The 26,498-nt window shown below is 40.1% G+C and overlaps 2 protein-coding genes across 12 annotated transcripts in view; both read left to right on the top strand.

Annotated features, from left to right (window-relative positions):
- Positions 1-24,732, top strand: part of odad2 (outer dynein arm docking complex subunit 2) — a 63,907-nt gene extending 39,175 nt beyond the window's left edge. For 4 of the 10 annotated variants that reach the window (XR_009785922.1, XR_009785917.1, XR_009785918.1 and 1 more), the window contains 10 exons: positions 1,409-1,589; positions 1,684-1,745; positions 4,499-4,613; positions 8,876-9,064; positions 9,283-9,504; positions 16,545-16,666; positions 16,761-16,783; positions 22,640-23,166; positions 23,276-23,453; positions 24,441-24,732. Coding sequence is in view for 3 of the 10 variants with exons in the window: in XM_061758337.1 (XP_061614321.1) it covers positions 1,409-1,589; positions 1,684-1,745; positions 4,499-4,613; positions 8,876-9,064; positions 9,283-9,504; positions 16,545-16,666; positions 16,761-16,776 (907 nt within the window). In the remaining 7 variants the exon portion in view is untranslated. The other 6 variants (XR_009785920.1, XR_009785919.1, XR_009785921.1 and 3 more) reach the window with 6 other exon arrangements.
- The window catches only part of mkxa (mohawk homeobox a), a 31,679-nt gene continuing 28,193 nt past the window's right edge, over positions 23,013-26,498 (top strand). Inside the window, exon 1 of one of the 2 annotated variants that reach the window (XM_061758339.1) lies at positions 23,013-23,166. In XM_061758339.1, coding sequence (XP_061614323.1) covers positions 23,013-23,166 — 154 coding nt within the window. Of the gene's footprint in view, positions 23,167-23,332; positions 23,454-26,498 lie in introns of those variants that run through there. The other variant, XM_061758340.1, reaches the window with a different exon arrangement.

The following is a 26,498-nucleotide window of genomic DNA, read 5'->3' as shown; positions in this document are numbered from 1 at the left end:
AGGCAACCCTCTTGTGCAAAGAAATAGAAGTCAGCTTCCAGGCAGGAGAGAAGGCTGGTGCCGTCTTCCTGGACCTGACAGCTGCCTACGACACTGTCTGGCTGCGGGGAATAAACATTAAGCTTCTGGAAACCATCCCAGATAAGGACTTAGTGAGCTTTATAATGGAGATGCTGAGCAATCGCAGCTTTCGGCTACTGACCACCGATGACCAGAGCAGCAGTGTGAGGAAGCTCAAAAACAACTTTCGACAACGTTCAGTGCTGAGACCCATACTGTTTAATATGTACATATATCTATGACCTACCCACAACAACATCAAGGAAGTATGGTTAAGCAGATGACCTGGTCATTAAACATACTGAATATAAGAAACAGAAGTCAAAGAGGTCACCCGCCTCTTTGAGTGCAAGATCTGCAAAACAAATATTAATGGTTTCTCTGAAACATTACTGAAGAATTTGTCCTCATTGTCAGTAGTTAACCCGATCCGGGCTCAAGGCGAACTATGTTTGGGTGATGTGGTGCCATTTTTCTTGGTCTCTGGCGGTACTCCAGAGCACTGTTGAAATGGGGTTGAAAATTATTGAAATATGATTTCCTTTGACCATTTTGTGCCTTCTTTCCTTCTATTCTTCCCCTGTGGCATAAATCCTCCAATTTTCCTTTTCTGATGTAGTGTGCAATAAATTTGAGTTGGCGTCATTCAATTGTTGTCATGAGCTGTATTTCTTCATTTGCACATCGTAAAATTTATGTGTTTTTTATTCTGTCACCATAGGCGATCTTGAACATTCGTCGGTAAAACCACATTTCTGCTGCGATGTTTCTCCGCGGTTCCGCCGTGAATGTCCAGAACTCGCATTCATATGTCAAGACTGACCACACAAATGTCTTGATTAAGGATTAATCATCTATTAATGTCAGAGAGGCTATTAATACATACTCATTATATCTGCTATGACTGATGTCACCGTGTGTTGGTCTTGCTTTATATGACATATGGCAAATATTGCCAATTATTCCTATGACAGAATATAATTAGTCATTGAAAAACCAGACCTGGTACTCTGCAGTTGAGTAAATCAAGTCCTGAGCCACTACATGATATACGGGATGGTTAATTTAAGAGGCATTGTAGCTTCTCTAAAGCAGGATATTACACTATCAGAATTATAGAGTAGGTTCAGTAGTACTGTCCACCAAAGTATAATCACTAATCTATTTTATTAGGGGTAACTATTGCTCCCACTAGGTTCTAGGGGTTAGCATATCCACCTCACGGTTAATACTTAGTTTTTTGGGGTTCGAATCTTCGTTTGGGAATTCCTGTGTGGAGTTTGCATGTTCTCGCTGTCCTTGGTGATTGTACCCCAAAATGAATTGTCCTTTTCTTTATGCCCGAAAGGTTTCAAGAGCATAAAGTCCTGGAGACCCTGATTAGCTTGCTGACTAATCAGCCTGAAGAGGTGTTGGTTAATGTGGTAGGAGCCCTGGCGGAGTTCTCTCAAAAACCTGCCAACAAGATCACCATCCGCAAGTGTGGAGGCCTCAAACCACTAGTCCACCTACTTGTCGGAAGAAACGAGGCATGCAGGAACCACACATTTATGTAACCTTTTCTAAATTGCCTTTTAGCTTTTGAAGTGTATGGGCAGATCTAATTTATTGTCCTTCCACTAGGCACTATTGGTGAATGTAACCCGGGTGGTGGAGGCCTGTGCCACAGATATGGACAACATGGCGTAAGTCTGCCTCATTTAATTCCGTTGACAGATTATACTAACATTTACACTACTATTGAGAGCATACCATACAATACCTAGCCTATTTGATGTGGCTTTATTGTTAACATGGTGTGGGGTGTCCCTCTGAATCTTTTTAGCAGCTTACTCATGTCATCACTGAAATAACTTTAAACTATACTCCTGGTCATTCAGTTCCTATGACAAGAGGATGACAAGAAAATGCTGGATAGAAAGACTGTGTCATTAACTTGTCACATGTTGATGTTTAAAGAAAGCTATGGAGCTTTAATTTGTATTTTGGAGATATATTTCTCTTTGATCCCCAGTTTAATAATAGTTTTGTTTTGGTTTTGCTTATTTTACCTGCTGCTCTAAATAGAGGTTGGTTTAATTCCTGGCATTTTTACTGTAGCTTTGTGGCCACTGTCAAGACAAATACATGTAAAGACTTCCCATTTCCAAGACAACATGGCTGGGAATGCACAGCGACCCGCAGTCAAATCCAGTATTTACTCTGTGTTCATTTAAAACCTCACCCTTGATACAGGAGAACACTGCGGACCTTCCATCGGTGCCTCATTGCTTTTACAAGGCTGAAGGGACAGCAAGACACATCTGAATTAGCACACAACTAAAACTCACAAGTCTGAGTTCTCATAGTTAAAAAGCTAGCATTATTAACAAATCAGCCATTAGGCTGTCATTGCTGAAAAGCTGAATCCAGGGCATTAAAAAAAGTAAGGCAACTAAATGAGACAAAGTTTGATGTTGGTCCATGTTGTTGTCTGTTTTCTCACAGTATGTTTATTTAGGCCAGACCACATAATCACATTTTATAATTTACTCTTTATAGCTGCTATAAACAAAATTTTATGTCAAGAGCTATTGTTTTAGTTTTTCTTTATTTCAAGGCATGTATGTACAGCATTTTGCACACCAATTATAATCAATTGCATTTGATAGTTTCTTGTTCTAACCCAAAACTGTTCCAAGCTGCCTTTCCATGTGTTTTAATGGTTTGACTTGTTAAAAAATACGAACTTACATCATTTGTGTTCCTGTTATGTTGTTATCCAATTTTTATTTCGACAGCAGACAAATCTCACCTCCTCAAATATCACTGTCAGAAGCTTTTTTCAAAGCAGTTTTTTGAAGCTTTTACATTAAATACTCCAGTTGCACTTTCTCCAATGACTCCTATGTTGCTACAAGAGAGAACACACACTGTTCGATACCTCCAGCATCTGCGGTCGCCTCCTCTGATTCATCACTGTCAGCTGCAACTTCAATGCTAATCTGTTTCATACCTGCTTCACAGGAAGACAGAGTTGTTTTGGCGGATGAGATGAAGCTTCCTTTTTTGTTTTTGGTGCAGATTTAAGAGGCCCCGCAGACTGGAATCTGATGTTATGATCATTCGAGACTGATGTATGTGCCAACAGAACACAGATGGTGCACGGGACGCCTCTGATGAGTGTTCATTCATTGCCAGTCACGGAGATACTGTGATTACGGCGTGTTTACTAATTATGACAACATTCAATGTTGGCCCTTGTTGGTGCAAGCACACATGGGGATGTATGTTATTTACACCACACAACGGGTGCACTGTGGTGTAAATTCAGTGCATTCTGAACCTTGACTATGCAATTTTAAATGCAGCTAATGCTTCAGTAAACTTCACACAAGCTCCATGAAATATAGACCCAACTCTCTGGCTCTGTTTCATTTGGAAAGGGCTCACCTTTTTTTGGGCTCTGGTTAAAAAATATGCCACCAACATAATGTATAACTAAAATTTGTCTCAGTGTGACTGTCTAAATATAAATCTGTGCGTGAGGCACTTCACACAGATGTAAGTTAACTTCTGACCTGAGCTTTTCCGTAGAGTGGGATTTGGAGTAAGCACAGCAGCTGAGTGAGTTTTACGCCTGGGGAGGAAGTGAGTAGGACTGAGAATGTGTTGTGGTGAAATGTTGATGGTGAAATTGAGTATATTTTATGGAGCTCGCTGCTAGCCAGGCAGATTGAGGGGAAACCTCACTTAGCCTTACTGAACTCAGTTTTTATTGACACTAGTCAAACAAATAGTAGTTTAATAAATATAACTGTAGTTTTCAGCAGTGTAGAAAAAAAATAGTACCAGCTCTTAAGTTCGATGCAGTACAGCTCTTGCCTGCAATGTGGCTGGTTGGTGCATGTGTGTATACTATATACTGTGTGTTTTGTATATGTATTGTATACATTCATATCATAAACATTACATTAGCTTGTTCCATGAGTGTGCACACCATAAAGCTTGAACTTTCTTGCTGTACCTTTTTGCTTTAATTTTTTTGTCTTTCAGTATGGCATGTCTAGACTTGTCAATTTGGCAAAAAAGATGACACATTGGCACAGTCTTCTTTGCAAAAGTGCTCCAAATCAGAACAGATGATGTGCTCAGCACCCCTGAAGTCATTTTACAGGTTTTCTACTGGATTCAGGTCTGGACTCTGTCTGGGCCATTATAAAACTTTCTTCTGGTGAAAGTAGTTTTTTCTTCTTTGATGGAGTGTCAGGCCGAAATGTGAAAGTCCTCATTTATGTCTCAATGGTCGGGGCAAAATTTGACTGTCATTCAGGACAGTCTTGCAACCTTTACTAAAGCGAATGTGAAATTATTTATTAAGACATGATTCTTATTTGATTGTTTGTTTGCTTGTTCCACTCCCTTCTATACTTCTTACACCAGTGTTTTTCTTCCAAAGGATCATTCAGGAGCTCGATGCAATCCGCTGGGTATGGAGTTTGTTGAAAAACCCGAGCCCAGACGTTCAGTCCAGTGCTGCATGGGCCCTTTGTCCATGTATTGAGAATGCAAAGGTACAGTGAATATCATATTTGGTGAATGCAAAGGTATTTTTTGTATCACTTTTTGTTAAGTAGGCACTATGTTTGTAAGCAGTATTATGCAATAACTACACAGCTGATATCCATTAAATCTTTGGTTTCCTCAAATTATGGCGAATACTTTTTAATTTATTATCTTTTTTCACTGAGACATTTAAGAACCATTCCCTTCATCCTAGAATACAAATAGCAGACTCCCATCTGCCTAATGTCTTACGTCAGTCTCCATCAACAAAAACTATATTGAGTCATGATAAAACAGTTCTGCCCATTCCAGATTCAACATCTGTAAAACCACGAATGGACCTGTTATCATATGGTCGAGTGAAACAAACAAAAAAATAAAGGCGTTCACCTTTTACACTTTTGTTACTGATTGAACCTGGGTGGAGGTGTTCACTTTTGTTGTGAGTCATTCCCTTCTCTCTTTTTTTTTTTTTTTTTTAATCTTGAGACTGTGTCTGCACGTAGAGAAAACCAAAGCCTTAAGACAGCCTTGGGTTTTTTGTTGTTCCAGAATTAAATGGTACGTGAGCATTCAAGTCTACTCACATAGCAGAAGCCCCTTGATATATCACCATGCTTGTCTCACTGTAACCTGCTGCTGGGAGGTTAGCAGGGGCAGGGCAGTCTCAGACAGGGCTTATATGAACCACAGCCTAATAAGTAGCAGAACAGCTCCTTTGGCACACCGAGGTTGTTGAAGTGGGAAGCAGGCGCGGAGAAAAGACCAAGTAATATCCTGTGGTGTTGCTTCTTATTCTCGCGCTGAAAATCCTGACTCAACATACTACCTGTTATTGAGATACATTTGCCAAGTGTACAACCGAATACAAGATCATTTTTTATCATTGATGAACTCACGTGTCCAGCTTTATATAGGTTTTTAAGTGCAATACAACATCATTGAATCTGCATATACTGTATACAGGTACCATATAAAAACCAAAGGATCTCTGAGTAGATTCCTCAAAGCAATCTGAGCAGATTACCTGTATATTACAAATGTACAAGCACCTTGTTGCTTTAGTTACAGTCTTACACCTTGTATTGCTTAATGTGGTAATTTAAAACTCCCAAAATCTCCATCTTTAAATATGTTTGAAATGGAAAAGGCTGTCACCAAGCTGAAATGTAATAGGAAGACTTGAGGTCTAGAGGTGGTTAATGTATTACATGTCATAGAATGCACATATATACCATTTAGAAACCAAATATGCTTTGAGTAGCATGCTCAGAGGTATCCTCTGATTGGACAATTTCTAAATTCTGTGATCTTCTGTCAGAGCCATGACAAATCCCATAATTTCAGAGCTGAGTGCTTGGATTAAGAAAAAATATTATTTTACCCATCCCGAAGAAGCTCTGCAGTGGGCAGTTGACAGTCTGATGTTATTATTATCATTAAGATACTATTTAATCCGTTTAGATGCTGCCATAGAAAATGACCCATGAAGTCTGTTTACTAACACATCTTTAATCCCCCAGTGCTTTATCTACAAATATTAATATTGTGTTACCGTATTATGACTATGATTATTATTAAGGCAAACAACTTGTCATGGAGAGAAGTCGGAATCCAGATGAGGGTCTTTGGTGAAGCCCTTTTTCTATCTTGCTTACTTTCTTTTTTTTTTTTCCTTTTTTTTTCTTTTTTTTTTGTTTTGAGCTGGCTGGAATTTCACTGGCTCAGTAGTGTGAAAATGATGCATGGCAACCATATGGTGGGATAAGTGGGACCACAAGCCCGTGCTAAGGAGGTCTAATGAAGTTTGACAATGTTTGGCGGCATATTTGCTGCCAATATTTAGGGACATTTATGTTTTTATATTTATATATTTATTTTTTTCTGAATTATTATTATTTTTTTTTTTTACATAAGCCCAGTTGTGCATCTTACCTTTAAAGGAACATGATACAATTGATAATGGTACGATTTGCATTAAGATTTATAAATCATAAAAAACATTTTTGCAGGTTTAAAGTGGATTCATGAGACCGCATATTTATTTATGTATCTGGTGGATGATCCCTTTTGATGCCCCTCAATGAACTGACTCTGAACCACTGAATAATTCAGTTGTTTTTATTTTTCAATGATTATTCAGATTGACTAACGTGTGATCAAACGTATTATAATTCTACTGGGCACAGGATGCTCGTTATACTATCCTCATGCTGGTCATTCTGATGTTCTTGAGAGGAACCTTAGAATACACAACAGATAGTGTTATCTATTTGACTTGATCCTTGGTTAAGAGCCTCATTATACAGCATCTGGGCATCAATCCTTGCCATGAAAGAGATTCAGGGCCAGTCACATCGCAGCTGGTGGCTTTAGAGAGCTTCCGCTGTCGCCGGGACTCCCATCGTCAGTATTCCTGCCTGAGAGCTTCCTGTGTGTGTTTGGAAGGGTTAGCTTGCTGGCCTTGGACTCCTTTACCCACTACTCCCCACTTTTCTACTTGTCGCTGCACACATTGCTCATCCCCTGGCAAAGTATCACAGGACCCATAGACTGCATCCTGGCTAGAATTCTACTGAAGCTAAAGCTATGCTTTAAAATACAGCAGCACACCCATTGAGCTCAGTGTAACTAGACACAACAAAGCTACATTTTATTAGACTTTACAATAGTAAAGTCAATGTGTCAGTGTATGTCAAAATAGGTATTGTGAACAAGCATTTCCATCATATGGAAACAACTTAATTTGTCACTAGAATATATTTAATGGTTGCATCTTTGTGGCAAGCGTTTAGCCAAGGCCAATTTGCACTTGTGCACAAAGCAAGGTTCATAAAGGCATGCTTGGATGAGTTTGGTGCGGATACATTTTAAAGCCCTTACCTCACCTTTGGAATATTCTAGCACACGTGAGCCCATCTCAACATTTTAAGGACGGATGAGCAAACATTCCTACAGACACTCCAACATAGTGTAGAAAATCTTTCAAGAAGAGTGGAGGCTGTATACTTTTTGGATTTAGACTTTGCCACGTTGGTCAGTTCTTCTGCAATCTGGTGAGTTGTATTTTTAAAAGCCCTGCTGAAATCCGTGCCTCTGCCAGCTCTTCCGCTGTGGTTCTTTTAGTACTCCCTACCAGACTATTGGTTTGGTAAAGCGTTGCCCCATAAGTGGGTAAGAGCACTTGCGGTACCTGCCATGGCCATGAATTTGAATTGTGAGGCTTCTCTCACAATTCAACAGTTCTCTGGGGGAAAGGGCTATAAATGTCACTTCTAAGCTTTAAATTCCATGTGGCAACTTTGGGAGAGTGCCGAGGAATATTTCAGACTGATTGCTTTTTTTCTGTTCTAAGAAAGGGAAGCATTTTCTATTAACGCAAACAAAAGTATTGAGGGTTGATACCTTTATGTAGATAAATGTTTGAGCAACAAAACATACCAGGAAAACTAATTTACTCTCTTTTACTGATGTGCTTTTTTAAAGAAAGAAATCAACCCTCCCTTCCAAAGGTAATGGTATAAATTGCACAGACATAAAAACCATTTGTATTCCATTTAAATTTTACAGCTGAAATAACATGTAACTTGCAGACAGCAACATATATCAGGCTACCATATTATCTCAAATCTCAAACCACTTGATCAGCTGATGCCTCATTTAAAAAACAAAAGAAAAATCTGATGTCTGCTGAGAAGAAGAGAACGAACCTTATTGGGGAAGGGGAAAAACAAAGTTGGACTTGGAGAGAAGGCTGTTACAATTGATTTATTCCAGGCAGGTCAAATACAATACATCTGACAAATACAACCCATGCAGAGAAATGCTGAAAAATCTAACATGATTTTAAATGAAGGAAATGCATTACTCCTAATAAACTGGCCACCCATCATTCTTCTGGTCTTGGGACCGTCAGTTGCTGGCTATTTGGGCACTGGCTGGAAATCAAACCTTCACCGTCTGCACTGAAGGAAGCAGCGTGTACCACTAGACTGTCAGTGCCTGCTAAACTGCTGGTACAGTTGAGTAAATACTGTAAATGTTCCCCACCACCAAATGAGTAAACAGTAATTCCTTAGTCTTGTCAACATTTTCTCAGCCCCTCGTTGCTAAACAGAGTTCTTAAGGGTCACTTTTACCCAGCAGGCCAATGAAAAGGTTAAGGGTAGATGATGTTTTTTTATTATTATTTGTATTTGTTTAGTTTTGCAAATTGATCGCCCTTGGTGTTCATAGCTCACCATCTAACGCAAGCATTGTTTATCTCTAGGAAGCAGGGGAAATGGTGAGCTCCCTGATGGGAGCCATGGAGCTGGTCATTGATTTGCTGAAGTCATCCAACGATGATGTTCTGGCAAGCATGTGTGCTGTCATAGCCCAAATCGCCAAAGACAAGTACAATTTGGCAGTTCTGACCGATTATGAGGTGGTCTTGCTGCTGGCCAAGCTGACTGACAAAGTAAGCGCACTTCAAAGCTCGTGTTCTTTTTTTAAACTCGTGTTCACTCTCAAATAAACAACTGTCTTTACAACCGTTAAAGGCTGCTTCTTTGTATCCTTTATATCATCCATCCAGCTAATGAGACATGCATTGTAGAGCCTGTTGCTAGGCAGTAACTAACTTTGTGTTCCCTTGACTGATTGTTGGGTTCTAATGGCATCCTGTTCTCCACTCAGCCCAATGACCTACTCCGCTGCCACCTGGCTCAGGCCATCGCCCAGTGCTGCACGTGGCGCAACAACAGGGCGACCTTCGGGGAGGCGGGAGTGGTGCCCCACCTGGTGCATTACTTAAAGTCACAGGACATGAAAGTCCGCCACAGTACAGTGATGGCCCTGCATCAGTTGTCCAAGGAGTCAAACAATTGCATCATCATGCACGGTGAAGGAGTGGTAAAGGTCAGTCGCGCGATGTTTGATGCCTGCTTATTTTTGGGAATCTACTGCATAATTATGTAATTTTGTTACGAAAAATGTGGTCTTGCACCACACTTGCTTTAGTCATGTGTGAAAACTAATAAATTAAATCTGTGACTATTTCCACATCCTTTGTCTAAGGAGCCAGAAACAAAAGTGTTTTTTGTTCAGTTGAGGAAACACGGCTCAACTTTCTAACCATCATGGGAATTCAGTAGAGCAAACAGCGCAGTGTGTGCAAAGTGTCATTTCTCTGCTAGAGCCTACATGCCATTACAGCGCAAGTCAAAGGCTTGTAGCTGGTGGCAACAGTTGCTAAGGTCGGTTCCTGGACATCAGGAGAGAATGCAGCATCAGGCCGAGCTGCCGGCTTCGAAAAGAAAAACTATATTCTCTTTCCAAATGTGGGCTTTGTATTGTTCCAAGGGGTAGATGCACTGAACACAGTCAAAATTAAGATCCTTGTACAAAATAATCACGTCCAACATGAATGTAAAAATACACATCTGAGCTTTATGCAGTGTTCTTCTCCACTCCAATTATTAGTGTTATGCATTTTAAATTAATGCTTCCATAAAATGTTAATCTGAATATATATTTTTTAGAAGTAAGTTTAGGTTAATTCAGGTTATATTATGTGGTTGTGTGTAGGGTAATATTTTTTAAAGTAGGAAACTTTGGAAAAAAAGGACAATAGTAAGCCTGGCCTTTTCTTAAATTAAAAGTTAGTCTAGACAGGGAAGTTAGTGAAAAAAAAAATTTTAATCTGAAAAAAGTTCCATGTAGAGCTACATTCAGTAAATTCTCGCACCTGCATGATGCATCCCTCAGTCTCATGCACACAGTACACTACTTACTGCAAAGCTGTTGATTTTTTTTTTTTTTTTTCAATGAAAGAACATTCCAAGTACTATTTATATCTAAACCAAAGTAAAACATTTTTCCCACGTTCATAAAATTGGTGTATTTTATTTTATGCTGTTACAGTCCATGTGGTTGAGCACTTAGCTATAATTGGTTTGCTCAACTAAACATTGGGTGTTCTGAAAAAAATGTCCTATTTGCAAAAGTCTTTATGAACTTTTTTTTTATTTTACACAATATGAAGTGACACACGTTATTTTGTGTGTGTGTACTTTATTTGTGTGTGCTTATTGTGAAAAGTCTTATCTCGGGAAGTGTGGGCAAATGCATGACATTCTGTAATCTCGTTGCAGTATTTGACCTTATTAATGTAGCAGTGAAGGATTGCAACCATGCTCCATAATGTATTTTTGGCCTTTTAAAGACCTTAACTGCACCAAGTGTTGCATTTGTTGTTAATCTCAGACAAGGAAAGCCACCGCAGGCGGCCTCATTGTTCAGTCTGGCTTCAGTCTCAGCCAGCATGAAACGTCCCTGCGTGACCCTGAGGAGACATTACAGTTTGAGAGCATGTCAATCACCACCGTGCAATGGGCATTGTAATGATCCGTTTGGATGACATACAGACACCCCATAGAAAGAATAAAAAAAAATAAAAAAAAAAACATCATCAGTAGTTTATTAGTTGATATGAGGGTCTGTGACTAATATATGGTCTGGTGTAAATTTATAGACCACCTCTTGTGTTATTGCAGCAGTATTTCAGTGAGATTTTCTGTGCTGTGGAGAAGCTCTCCAAACATGTTCACCCACGTGTAGTGTACAGTTTCAAATGAGTGCAGATTTCTTTTACTGCAGAGTTGCTTTAGAACGTAATGTTCACGCTGTAGCACACTTAATGATGTGTGTAGCAGCACCCTGAGGCTCACAAAGGAAATTAGGCATCCAAAAGAAAGCATTTCACTCTGGAAAATCGATAAGCTGCCTTTGTTTTAGTTGTTTTATTCCTTCCACAATGCTTGAATATTGTCCTTTCATTCACATTAATTTAGTGGATTCAGGTTGTCATTTACAAACCTTTTTAACAGGGATGCTAAAGCTTCCTGTCAAAATATTTTCAGAGGAATCTGTTGACCTCCATGATCATACATGAAGTAACACGATTCTCTCAAAGGAAACGCAGAGAAAATTTTAGCCAGAGAGATGGATTGCCCTTCACCGTTTGATTTGACATCTACTCTTGGTATCTCACAGTTTTATATGGATGCGCTTCATTTTGTGTGACGCCTGCCACGGTGCTTTACATGGCTTCCAAAAGGCTGGATTGTTTGCTCAAAGCATGAGTTCTCATGGACACTTTCAGACAGTTAAAGAGGCTCTTTCATAGGAAATCGAGAAAATTGACCAAATGCAGATGGCCGTTATCAGTGCTAGCAGTAACATAAAAGTACCTGAGTAACTGAAAAAGAAATGGTGGAATATTGGTCAGCACGTCTGCCTCACAGTTCTGAGGTTCGGGACTCGATTCTCTGATGTTCTATGTGTGTTGTTTGCATGTTCTCCCCTATGCATGGGTTTTCTCCGGGTACTACGGCTTCATGCTGTTCCAGGGTTTCTGGAACAGGCTTCTGCTTATGATTTCCAGTGTTAATTTGTAAAATGTTTGCGCCATTAAGTGCTTGCATGAGTAGTGTTTCCTCATTCTCCATGCGTAAACCGAAATGCATCAATATCAGTAATGTAAAGGAATATCATAAAGCTTTTTGTAAGATTAATTGTTCAGATTTTTGGGGCTCAGAATCTAGCTGAAGGCGCTTAAGTAAAAGCTGCCCCTTGTTTCATCCTCTTCAGAAACAGAAGCTAGCAGAACTCTCTGGCTTGCGAGAGGCTGCAGTTAATGTTTTTTACCTTGACTTCCTTCACCAACCAGTCAGAGCTAAACTTAGCTGCCTGTTGGTGCCCCCACATCCTAACGCTTGAATCATGGGAACACTGGGAGCTGATGGAGCCATAATGGCAGCTCGGGGGAAGGGTAAGTCTGAACTACCTGCAGCTGGTCAAACGTGAGCACACTTAACACTGTGACACCTACATGTGTGATAGGATATGTGCAGTAGTGTGCACAGCCCTCCCAACCCGAGAGGGGAGGCGGGAGGGAGGTTATATGAAGCATGTACACTTCCTTTCCCTTTCGACTTGGAGGTCACTGGAGTTCTGTAAAGTGCAAAAACCTCAGAAGAGCGTGATTCCCGATTTCAAACGTAGCGGAAAGTGTTTGCCACAGTAGGGGAATATCTAACAAGTGGTGTTTTATATTCTACAAGAGCCCAGCTGGGAGGGGAAGGGCAAGCTTGAGGGGAAAAGGGGGGGGGGGGGGGGGGGGGGGGGGGCAGCAAAGAGAGACACGCTTATCTAAGCAGAGCCACGTGCTTCGGGATAACTTATTTGGCGAAGTCTGAATAACATGCCGTGAAGTTGGCAACATCTCGACCTCTGGCACTTCTCAGGCATCCTCTTTTCACAAAAGAGACTTGTTAGCAAGCTGCATGTTTTCTCCAGCCTGTGGATGCAAGTTTGCTCACCGAGGTGTTTTGGATGCTATTTAAAAATCATATAAAACCAAAGGGCAAATGTTTCACATATTCCCAACACTGCTGCATTGACATGAGCTGACATCTCTCTTTGCTGTGTGCCTTTTTTCTATGAAATGAAATTAATAACATCCATGAGGAACACTGTTTATTTCCACCGTCCTGTATAAATCCCTTTTAACTCTTTTAGCACCATAATAGTAGATATATTTATTAGTTTCACAGCTTTCAGGGGCAATTTGAATGATTAAAATGGTAGCGAGGAGTTGCAGTAATTTGAAATACACGTGCGCCGCGGTGTCACCCGTGATCCCCGTCGTTTGAAAAGGGTTAATGCCGTGCATGTAAACTGACTCATCCTGTCATTTTCTTTCTATTTTATTCAGAAAATACTGTGAATGTCCTTTCTGTGCCTTTTTAATTGTTTGCTCACCACACAAATGTTAGCCATTAGCATGGTTGTATGTAAACACTGTGATGTTTTAGGGTCAGTTTGAGTCTTCCAATTAGGAAAGTAGAAGTTGTAGTTGTGATAGAAGTTGATCTTCCCACCAACTCATTGGATCAGAGGCGGATTGGGGGGAAAAAGTGGCCCAGGAGTCATGGACAGACTGGCCCAGTTCATGCACACCGTGGGGAGCCAGCCAGCCAGCCAGCAACACAAATTTCATCTAACCTGATGATTAAAAAAAATAATAATAAAAATAAAAAATAATTCCACGCTCTTTTGGACCATAATTCATGTAGTCGTTAATAACCTCAATGTACTGCCAATCAAGTTTTCAGTTGATTAAGAAAAAGTGCCAAGTCGCAACTTAATGAGAACACAAGTAGATCAAAGCAACCTGTTTTGATTCAAGATGTGTACTTTTTAAAAGTCTTCAGCCTTTCTTTAAACGCTTCTTTGTCAACATGTTCAATTTCTTTACAACAGTAATACTATACTGTATATAATGTGAACATACGTGCGCCATATTCACGTTTGTATTTGCATTGTTGGGCAAAGGGTTCCCGTAATTGGAAGCTGACGGTCAAATGTTTTTTGTTCCCAGCTGAAGAAATTGAGTGGCATGGTTGTATTTAAAATGGATTTTGTCACTTTGAGTTTTTAAATTCTGTTGTCTTTGTTGCGACTTAATACAAATTTAACATACCAGCTCGTTGATGTTCGCGGGATGGCCACGTTCATCTGGCTTAAATCCAAAATGTTCCCACATTGTCGTGGTGGCATGAGGCTTTGGAACTAATTTCATTTATGCCGCTACGCATGCAGGTGCGCGCACACACACACACAGACACGCGCACAGCCAATCAGATGGAGGGTCCCCCGCTCTTCACTATCTCTGATTGGTTTGGAGACCACGATGAAACCCATCATGTGTCTGCTTTTTTTTTTTCTTTCTTTCAAATGCCTGGGCAGCTGTAAGCACCCTCTGTTTTTTTTTTAACGCCCCTTTCTGTTTCATTGACTTCTCATCAGCCCACTGGGGATAACCCCGGTCTCCCCGTACGCCACGCTGCCCTTGCATTGGATTGATACTCATTTTATTAGAACCAACTGTCCATGTTAATATCTGGGCAATTTATTTTATATAGCTGGCAGATATTAAAGCTTTTTAAGTTTAAGGACATTAGAAATTGTACTGTAGGTTGACCACTCCACATTTTGGGATCTACAAAAAGCATCCAGCTGAAATTTCATAACTTTAGTCATGTATTCTGTTGCACTCTGGATTGCATTTCTGTCCTGCCTCATCATGCAATCATTGGGCGGTCTACATACCAATCATTAAATGCAGGAGGATGTACAGCATACTGTAGTTTCCAGTGGCATAGCGCACCCACTGAGCATATAACTGGCTCTTTCGCAGGTTCTGGTGCCAAAAATGGTTTAGAGAATTAGTTATTGAAATAATATTAATATATTCAAACATTATTAAGTGGCAATATGTGCCCCCTCGTGTGAGCCCTTTCATTAGATGTGTACTTAGTGTTTTTTGAGTATTTTTCATCAGAATATTAACAGTAATTGACTTTATTACTGCGTTACTTTACGGAGCCCCCCTGGTGCCAAGGTATGAGAAAAATAAAATTCATTGATAATCTGTTCCCTCAGTTTAGTAAACTGTACCCTCAGTTTAGTAAACTGTACCCTCAGTTTAGTAAACTATACCCTCAATTTAGTAAACTGTACCCTCAGTTTAGTAAACTGTACCCTCAGTTTAGTAAACTATACCCTCAATTTAGTAAACTGTACCCTCAGTTTAGTAATCCGTACCCTCAGTTTAGTAATCCGTACCCTCAATTTAGTAAACTGTACCCTCAGTTTAGTAATCCGTTCTCTCAGTTTAGCAAATGTCTGGGGCTCCGTATACTTACGTATATCTGTCAAGTGAAGTAAATTCTATTTGTATGTTATATTCTTACTCGTGTGAATTCTGTGTATAAATTGTCATGTCGTGATATATCCTACATCCCATTTTTTTCAACTGAAAGGCAATATTGCTGTAGTTCGAGGGGGTTGATCATTATATAGCAGTACTAGCAGGACTGGCTACAATTACCCTGCGTGTTTCCTAAACACAGTACTAAATTGAGGGTACGGATTACTAAACTGAGGGTACAAATTACTAAACTGAGGGTACAGTTTACTAAACTGAGGGAACAGATTACTAAACTGAGGGAACAGATTATCAATGAATTTTATTTTTCTCATACCTTGGCACCAGGGGGGCTCCGTACAAACTTAAATGAAGCTTTGTCAGAATAATTTACCCTTTTTGTGATTTTATCAAGGCTTTTACCTTAATTACTTTTTTTGGGGGATGTATTGTTCCTTTATTATCGATGTAAACAACCCTTTTCAAAATAATTACAAGTGTGGCTTGGAAAACCTCAGTGGTTTGCCATAGGGAATTTAGGAAGAAGCACACATTGAATAAATTTAGCTTCATCCATTGCGCCAGAGTATTTATGCTTACACTTACTTTTATTTCGACTCTACCCCACAGCCACACGCAAACGTAATGTAGTGATTTCACTCCAGATAAAACAGGAGAAAAAAAGCTCATCTCCCCAAAACACATGGCACTCAGCAGTGGTTTCTATCTCTATATATAGTGAGATTGTCTCTTTTCACTTGCTCCTACATGACAAAACTGAACAGTAAGCAAATCACAGTGCAAATCACAAAAGCTTGAGATTGTGGAAAATACAGGAGCTTGTTTTAGTACAATCTATAACTCGTTCCATTACTCAAGCCACTAATAGTCAGATATAATCTGACCTTTGGAGTGGCACACTGAGTGGTGTGGTTCATTCTCAGGTTTTAATGTCAAGCCTTCCCTGTGTGGCTTGTGAAAATATGTGCTTGCGTGCCCCTTGCTGATATTCTGTATGCCTCATGAGAAACACACGAAAACATGCATACACATAGTACATACAGTACATGCATTGCTCTGCTGCAAGACAGTTGTGTTTCACTAAAAGTGTCTTTACAGACAAATCAGTCCAATGTTTCTCTGTGTTCCTCCTGCCAACCCAAACCTCTTTCTGTACTCGTTGCAGCCTATGACCCACTTCGCGGGCGCTGATGATCAGAAGGTTAGCAAAGCCGCCACCGAATGCCTGCGCAACATTCATCTGCTCTTTCCAGACCAGCCCAGGGCCAAAAAATCAGCACCACGCATGTAATTGAACCACGTGGCTATAAATAAAATGCTATCATTAAATCAAAATCTCAGGCTCGTATTTATTTGTTGTTGTGCTTAATCTTTGTTTCAGATCCATTACTTCATGAAGATGAGGTAATGCATGTAACATTGACATCATCAAGTTAATTGTTATAGAAACATTTTAACGATCTTAATTTTAGTGTGCCCACTTGAAGATTGGAACAATTGGGTTCGTACATTTATTTACGTTTTGGTGTGTGCGTGTGTGTGTGTCTGTGTATATTTTTGATTTAAAAAAAGAGAGATTCTGAACAGTAACATAAATAAAGTAGCCCTCATTCAAATGAAGTAAAACAGACAGTCTAATTTTGTATGAATGAAAAACAAAGCGGGAAACAACCGACTGCTGTACTCTTAAAAAAATGTAATTGATAAGAAGATGTGATTTTATTTAATTGATTTTCTTGTCAACTCGTTACAAAAAATGTCATTATTTTTAGTTAAACACTAAAATAACTACCTTAATATTAGAGAAACTCAATGTTTTCTGGTCACACAATGCAATTGGGTGAACCTGTTGACAAGAAACTAGATTATTCATGTCAACTTGAACTCGTAAACATAGTTATGGTTACTCTTTGGCTACTGTTTGTAAACTAGCAAATGTTCCACCCCAGTCTAGTTGGTGGCACTAGCAGGGGTGAAAAAATATCAATGGTGCATAATGGAAATGCTATTTTATAGGGTCGCTTTCTCTCATGGGCCCTCATCACGTTTGTCCCCCTTTCCTCACCCCTGGACGATAATGCACATTCCAACTGGTTGCCAACTGCAAAGCAATGAAGAGAAAAAGTGACAACATCTTTCATTGGTTTGTGGCCAACCCTGGATTACCAGAGCAACACAAATACATGGTGTGTCTTATGAACCATGACGTACCCAAATCTCGTCAAAATCAGTTCTCTTTTAACAGGCCAAGAGGTTGTACACACGTAAACATACAGTACTTTTTCACAGTTCTGAAAAGATTGTGCTTGTAGAATGTAACTCCAGGGTACTGGGTAATTGAGAAATTTCTGTTCAACTTAGCTGTGGATGTTGTTTATTTTTGTTGCTTGGATGTCTTGTTTAAATGTGTTTCCCATAGATACTCAGAGGTTTGTGAATGTGGTTCTTTCCAGCTGATCTTTTTATCCCCTGGTTTGGTTAACTAACCCGCCAAGCATTAAGTTTGACTGCAGCACAACAGAATTCGGCACATATTGGCAAGTTCTGCTCGCTTATGTTTATCAGTCTGTTTTGATTCCATTTATCTTAGATGCCACAGAAGCTACTTTGGCCCTTAAGATTTATATTAGCTCTGTACGAAAATAGAAAATAAGCAGAACATTGGAACTGCGTGGCCCAAAATCTCCATCACTCTTTTAGGTTCAAACCACTCCCAGCTGTTAGACAGGGTCAACTGGAGGAGCATGATGCATGGTGGGCAGTGCATGAATGAAGCAACTCTTACCCAAAATACAAGGAGCTGGAGAAAACCAAAAATTAATTCCATAACTTTTAAAAAAAATAAATCTTAACAATTTCATTTTTTCTAACTCATTTTAAAGACGTAATTTCTAAACATCTCTTTCACCAGAAAGTATATACATGGTGGGTGAAAAGTAATTAGGCATTAAAAATTGCTTTTAGGATTTTTAGTAGTAATGAAGTCATTATGAAAACATTTTTTAACCATACAACCCTAACGGGGACTTCTTACTGTTTTATTTCTTATTTTCCAGATGGGCGGTCACGTGACTGTTCAGAAGCGAGCCAAGATAGCAGCTTATTGCTTTCCTTTTCTTCTTATTAATTATCATCTTTACTTTCATTTGCCCATGTAATAAATATATAATAATTTAATTTATTTCAATAAATTTGCAATAGGGATATGGATTTAATGCCTAGTTACTTTTCACCCACCCTGTATATCTTTTTAGAGCAACTGTACAGTGGAATTTGGTCAGCGGCTAATTTCTGAGGATTTAAAAAGAAAAACATACACTAAATCATGAAAAAGGAAACAAATCATTAAACATACAGGCAATGTTTGTGACTTTCTGTTGGTATTCACCATAGTGGCTTAAAAGGAAGCTAGATTACATTTCACCAATATAGGGGTATCCAGGTAGCCATAATTTACCAATTATAATAACAATAAATTAAAGGCCTTTCCATGATGTCATTCAAAACAATGTTTAGGGTAAAAAAAATGTTTAAGCATGTCGGAAGTAAATTCAAGCGATGTGTTTCTAATATTGTTGACAGTGTGACAGGATGTTTAACATTCATGCTGAAATAACACACAGTTGCACTTTGCTGTGTGAACCTGATGTTGAACGCTGTGGAGTACAAGGCAAAAGGCTGGGAGGATGTAGTAAGGTGGTCACGCAGCCTGGTCCCTTCCGACCTTTTGGTCTTAAAGCCACAGCTGAGAGTATTAGCTGGGCCACAAACCCTCTTAGAAGAGAAAGTGCCACTTTTTCTGGCTTGCTGTCTGCCACTGACATTATTCAAGGGAAATTACAGGTTAGGACTCCACGCCTCAGCATAGGCAGCAATTACATCCAGTGCTGGCCTTCCTGGTCACCTTTCAACATCCCATGTTTTCTCATTGCTTCACATGGAAATACTGGAGGGATATCCCTGTTGATGTTGTCCCTCCGCTTTGCAGGGAAAATGAGTGCCCCTCTATTTGCCTCAGCACTGTGCCTCAACTGCCATGTCTCACCATTGGCCTGACTTTCACCTGGGGTTACAAAGGAGACATTGTAGCTGAGTAATTTTGGAAATACAAAGGAACCTCAAGGTCGATCATAATCACTTCTGGGATGCTCGTCTGATTTGTGGATATTGTGAAATAACAGGACATAATGTTTTAGTGTCAAACTTGCATCATAAAACCTATTGACTGAAATGTTTTCAGTTACATTTCAACATTTCATCCCCCCAAGCGGAGAACAAAAGAGGACTAGCTGACAATTTGAACACCTACTGCAGATTTGAAAAGGACAGTTTCACATCTCACACCCACCCAGCCGTACCACTGACCACCATCGCACCTTTGACTTCTTTGTTAACCATTCGACGCAGTCAACATGGGACTGCACTTCATCCTAGAACACCTCGACGGCGCAGGGACTTACGCGAGGATCCTGTTTGTGGACTTCAGTTCTGCGTTCAACACCTTCATCCCCGAACCCTCTCCTCATCCACACGCATCAACAACGGGGCGCCCATATGTTTTTTTTTAACCACGATTAACCAGCGATTTTAACCCCCCCCCCCCCCCGCCCCTGCGACCTCAGCCTGAGAGATAGGAGAACTCCCGGACTGTAGTTATTCCTTCAAAGGCAGGTCGCTAGAATTGAGGAGGTCTTGGAAGTATTCTCCCCACTGGCCTACAATATCCCAAGATGAGGTCAGACACAGCCCCTCCCCACCAGACACTGTTGATAGTTTTTGCCATAGCGACTGCAGAAGCCACAATCTGCATGACCACCTGATACCCATTAGCTCTCTCAGAGGTCCCACGGGCAAAAAAGGCCCAATTAGACTCCATATAACTTAGAGGTGCAGAACATGGCCTACTAAGAAATTGTGCCCAGCCTCCCCAGGGACATGGTCTCAGTTCTGCTGTAAGTGGGAATTGAAGGGGTCTGTGCTACACGTCTGCCAGGCATCCTTCCTCACCATCGAAGCTAATACACCTTAAGAGGGTGATCACTTTACAGCTTCTTCACCCAATGTCCAAAAGATGCAGCAGTAAGTCTGATGGCAAGACCACCAAGTCGATAATGGAGATGTGGTATGGTGCGAAATGTACATAAACAAAATTTAACACAATTTCTGCTGCAAAATATTCATTTCAACTACATTTAGGTGAATCGTCATCAACTCATGCAATTTGTCAAAGGGTTTTGCAACCCAACCTTCAGTGATGGATGCAGCTATCGTGCAGCATGTTAAGACACAGGCCTTTAAAGGCGAATGGGCGGATCAAGTAAAGCAAGTTTTCTTTTGAGGTATCCCACATTTCCCTAGATGCTCTGCAAAAATATTTCATAAAAGTAATGAATAGAGTAGAGGTTTTCTTAAAGTATTGGAAGCAGCTTTCCGTACCCCTTTTCAATGCCATTTTTAATATAAGATCACAGCAGTTGGCAGCAGTTTTGTCTTGCTGCATTGCCATAAAAAATATATGTGCACACAACAGCCTCTCAGAGCTCCGTCCAAGTTGAGAGCAGCAGAACACTGCTCCTGTTCTCCACCTGTAAATTAGCCTTTCTATCATTGCAGCGTGCAGGTCTCGTGGTGGGAGCGTCTGGTGTCACACTCAACCAGTGTTTGCTCAGCGGCCATGCATCCGCTTCCTTGCAAATTCTCACGAATCCTCAGACGTCTAATGAGATCTCCTGCTATCCTTTTTTGGGGGGAGTTTAAAATGTATTTCATGCCATGTATGAATCCCGACATTCACTTCCATAATGTGTAAATACCAAGCAATAAATTGACAATAAATAAATAGAGAAATGAGTGAGCAAATACCACAGCATCTGGGTCATATTTCAAGCATACAAACATCTCCATTAAGGCCTCAGTAATGTTTGTTATTACCCCAGTTTTTTGTTTGTTTGTTTGTTTTTACCTGTCCTGTTCAGCTGCATGGCCATGCAGAATGGTGGATCTGTATGCCTTTTCTGCTGGAACAGTTTTGCTGTTTAGCAGGGGAGTTTGAAATACTCCCTCTGCTTATTTTTACATTTTTTTTATTATTCTGATGTTTATTGAAAATGCAGCCGGACAGAAAAGGCTCTTAGGGGACAGAACGGACAAGGACAATAGGGGTGTGAACCACATCAGAACAATAAATATTTGACCACAAGTAACATTACAAGAGTCAAATCATGGTTCTTATGAGGGGGGGAGACACCCGGTGAGGACATGCAACAACTAACCAATAGATCAAGATGAGAGAGCACAGAAAAAGGGCAGGACAGGACTGTTATTATCCTACAAAACATTACAGCTTTGGCCTTTAAGTACAAAGTCAAGCATTTTTAGATTTTAGACAAAACTTTTCATTCATAAAATGTCAGTGTACCATGATTTTGTATGGAAAATTATGTTAACAGACATTTGAAATTGCCTCAGTGCTAGTAAAGAATAATTATGGTAGAACGTAGGCATACTACCTGAGTCAGCAGGTATTATTTTCTGAACTGTGATTTGCATCTCTGTTGTCTGTCCTACTTGGGCTGGACTCTTGTCATGGGCCGACATTTCTGTCACTGTTCTTGCAATCATTGGGCCTTGTACATGTCAGTCATTATATGCAGCACCAATGATATTCTGGTCGCAAACAAACCACCCTAAAATGTAGTTTTAAGTAATTGTCACAATAGAAACTGAGCTACAGTATGCTAGAAAAATTGTATTCTGGTTCAAGAAGTCTTTACTGAATGTCTGAAAAGGGACACAAGTGATCCCACTCCTCATTTTATTTGTTTACTCAGTAAACATTTCCTTGGGTAGTTTATGTTCTTAGGCACATAGTTTTTACTGCAGTAGATCATCCTCAATGGTTTAATCAGGGCAACTGGACTGTTTTTGTTTGTTGAAGATGTTTAACCTTTAATCTAAAAGGCTTCTTTGGTTCTAAATTTTAGTTGTGGAGTCTCCCTATTGATGCCTCAGTGGGTGTGTGCCCTCGGGGTGATCAACAATGGTTGTGTTGCTGTTGTCCGGCTTGGTTAGTAAAACAACCGTCTTGCATACCAATCAGTCATTGACTCGTCTTGTGGTAAAACAGCTCGGTAGGCCCACTCTTCCGTCAAATGAGGCGATCTTTGAGGGGAGCAATGTTATAAGCAGACGATAGGTGATGCCTCAAACCTAGTTTGTGTCTAGTTTCACATAGATAGCTTTCTTTTACTTCTCTTTCAGACCAGCATTCCTCCCTATCCAGAATTTGGACATTGTTTTCTTCGAAGGAATGTCCCTTCTTCTTGAGATGGAAATGAACGGCTGATTGTGGATCCAAAAAGCTGCCCGCCTATGTTGCGCCATGTGTCTGTGCAGCAGCTTCTTAGGCTCTCCAATGTAGAGGTCATTGCACTCCTCACTGCACTGCACTGCTACATTACACTGCTACATCAACATTGCTGAGTTTGCTTCTTGGTATTTTTTCCTTGGGGTGAACCACCTTTTGTCTGAGGGTGTTCTTGGGTTTGAAATGCATTGCAAATGCAAGATTTGATTAGCACCTGTTTATATATCCACAGTTAGTGAGAGCCTTCCTGACGTGAATCTGCTCTTTATGTCTTCCTTTGTCGGTGTTGGAGTGGTGGGTGAAGCTTTGTGGATTGAAGGTGAAATGTCTTCAACAAACAAGGAGACTCCAGTTGCCTTGATTCAACCCTTGCAAATTAACATGACCTGGATGACTGAGAAGCGACACAGACATACAGCAGGTAATTTGTGTAGATCTGTAAATTAAACCCTCCTTGTGATTGATTTGCAACATGCCTGTCAATTGTGCCGGAGCTATACAATTAGTTGAGCGTTACATTTGGTGTGAAGAGTTTCGCTTAGAGGAATCAAATGACCCCTGCGATTGGCTGGTGACCAGTTCAGGATGTACCCCGCCTCTCGCCCGAAGATAGCTGGGATAGGCTTCAGCATGCACTCGACCCTAGTGGGGATAGACAGTACAGAAAATGGATGGATGGATGAATCAAATGACTAGCCATGCTATGAGGTAAATGTGCACAATGTAATGGATGGTTTCAATGGGTTTGTTCCTCTCAATCAGCACAGAACATTTGATACAGCGCTTGTGTACTCCTTAAAGTATAGTAACATTTAAATTAATCCCTCTCGCTTTTCTGTCTACATCTGTTGTCTGTCTGATTGTTTTATTGAGTAAAAGCTTGAAGAAGGGCCTCAACTTTATATGCCTGTCTGCTACGTTAACAGATCACATCTTTTCTAATGCACCTGACCATGAAATTGTGGAAATTGTGAAATTTTAGACAAAGCTCTGATTTGATGAGACTCCCAGGGTAGGACTGTTCCTTGATTGGCCATAAAAGGTATTTTTTAAGGGGCAACAATGTGCATGTCTTCATATTCTTGTTTACAACCTTGCAGTACATTAGAGAATATTTGATGAGATCCAGTGTATTATTTCCAGTGCAAAATTGCAATGGCAAGTGGTTATGTTCCTCTAACTGTTTGTTAGCAGGATTGGACAAAAAAAAGAACAAAAAAACATAACCAACTTCCATACAACTTTTGCGAGCAAGAACCTATTGCAGGGTGTTATTGCAAGACCTTATTTTTACTCTTTGCTGTAACAATCTACTTGCATTGGGGCCAAGTGTTGCAGTGACCAAACATATTCAGCAGGTAGAGCTCTACCTACAGAATCGGAGTGGAACAATTTGTTCTTCAATGTCATGATTGGCTATATTTGGGATTGTATGGCCTTGGCTGAGGTCTGTGCTCTCCTGAGTGTTACTGACATTAACTTTGTGTTTATAAGAATCTATGCTTTACTGTCCTGAATTTACACCACACTAGAAAAGGATGATGCTAACAACTGGTAGTTGTATGTGTTTGCAGACTATATGTGATAATGGCTACTCCAATTGCTCTAAAATGCCAACTGCTTCTTATATAGAAGACAGTGATAATGTGACACACACTCCGGCACAGCTGTAAAGCATTTGGTACCTCCATCCAGGATCCAACCTGAGAGCTGTGTGCGGCACCTACCCAAATAGGATTTCATTCCAGAATTCTCAAGGGTTTTTCATCACTTTATTCCAACCGTGACCCTTAACGCTAAAGCCACAAAACATCAGCAAGGTATTATGTGTACATCCTATGTCACTCTTTAGCTTACTGTTTTTGTTTTGTTTTGTTTGTTTTAGTTTTTTTTTTAAGACATGAGAACAAAACTGAAGTAGACGCTGTGGACTTGAGTTTCTACAAAATTAAGATTATTACGGAATTAAACAATGTTGTGAATTAGGCATTGGCTCAAGAATGTGTGTTTCTACTGTGATGCATTTGTTCATTTTACAAGTTTATATTCCATACTTTATCCTGTTCTTATTTCGATGATAATTAATGTACAGTACTTATCTCTGCACAATGCATCAAAATCTTCATACTCTCTCAATTGCAGTTTTTCACCTAAAAAGCAAAAGGTAGGTCGACCAGCGTAAAAGAGGTGATGTTATACAAATAGCTGAAATATTCCGCTTACCTTTTTACAGTGGGCGTTATAAATGGCTTTTAATATGTTTGAATATGAGTGATTTGTGCTGATCTGGTCTAAAAACACATTTTGTTTGACTGAATTGGATTTAGATACCAAACTTAAGCGTCAGTTTTACAAAGAAAACATGTTATTTCACACATGCATCCATCAGTGCTTGGACACGTAACGGACATCCTCCCTTTAAAGTGTGCATGTGTGTGTTTAGTAGTTATTTGTTTTTCCCTGGGAAGCCATAAATAGAAAGACAACAGCGATGGCAGGGTTAAGAGATGGGTGTTCCGAGTTGCAATTATGCCACACTGTAATTTAAAAGAACCAATCCCAGCAACTTCTAATGACATTCCGTTTTCACTCTTGATTGCTTTTAGTGGACAGACATGGTGCACGTTTTCACTCACGGATTTGTGTACCAAATGATTAACAGTCGTCTGAAAAACAGTAATTGGGTCATTTTAAACAACCTGCAAATTTCTTCCGCAGTCACATTTTCCACCATTGCAGGCAGACCAACGAACAAATATGTATGTGGCTTTTAACTAGTAAGTCTGCGTGCTGCAATGTATAATTCCAACTCGGTTTACACAGTCTTAAGTGTAGAGTAAAAACATCACGTTAATTGAGGGTCACGCTGTGGTACAGAGATTTAAAAAAAAAAAAAAAATTAAGATCCTAATACCATGAGGTGGAGAGATAGCTTCGCTGTGAACAATAACCAACTTTAATAGCCAGATCCTTGAATGATTAAGTGACATGGAAGCAGAGACCAAGTCTTCAAAATAATAGAAAAGTCATGTTTTTAAGTTTATGCTTGGGCTATCCGTGGTGTTTTCCAAATGTGTCGTTGATATGGACCAATATCAACCGTCTCTGAGGGCCACCAGCCAGCATCGGCTAGTAAGGGCCTTGTGCAGGGGATTTCCGACATGTCATCCAGAGCGCCACTGTTTTCTCATTCATTTGGTGCCAATGACAGCTGTCTCTCGGGGCACCCTTCAGCTCAGGACCCAAAGCAATTCCCCTGGGTCGCCTGTACTGTACTGTATGTACTCTCTGCTTCTATTAAACCTCTCATTAATTGCCACAATCGTGCATGTAGTACATCATGTTTTACTAATCTTATTTGGCTTGTTCTGGATGGGACAGACAGCATTTGTTGCTTCTTTTAAGTGACTGCCATTTTCCAACCGATCTTGATATCGGAGCTTTCTCTAAATTCACATTACACATTATTTAAGGGGTTTTACACTTTTGATGTTTTGGTGTTCATGATGTTTCACCTCTGGTTTACAGCTAAGTTACAAACACAAAGTCTAACACAGAGGCCAAAGAAGAGCATTTGGAGCACATGTCTTCGTTAAAGAAAGGTTGCTATAAAATCTCAATGAATCCTCTCCAGGGATGGTTGTGGCAGGTAACACAAGTTCACGTCAGGTGAGAGGGAAAGCCCACCAAACTTGAGAAAATAAACCCTCTCTGACCTTAATTACAGTGATTGCACCACTTGACGACTCAGTA

The sequence above is a fragment of the Phyllopteryx taeniolatus genome, chromosome 20 (genome assembly GCF_024500385.1).
Source record: "Phyllopteryx taeniolatus isolate TA_2022b chromosome 20, UOR_Ptae_1.2, whole genome shotgun sequence".
Taxonomy (NCBI): domain Eukaryota; kingdom Metazoa; phylum Chordata; class Actinopteri; order Syngnathiformes; family Syngnathidae; genus Phyllopteryx; species Phyllopteryx taeniolatus.
The sequence above is the reverse complement of the archived record's forward strand: the minus strand, read 5'-3'. Positions and strand labels throughout refer to the sequence as shown.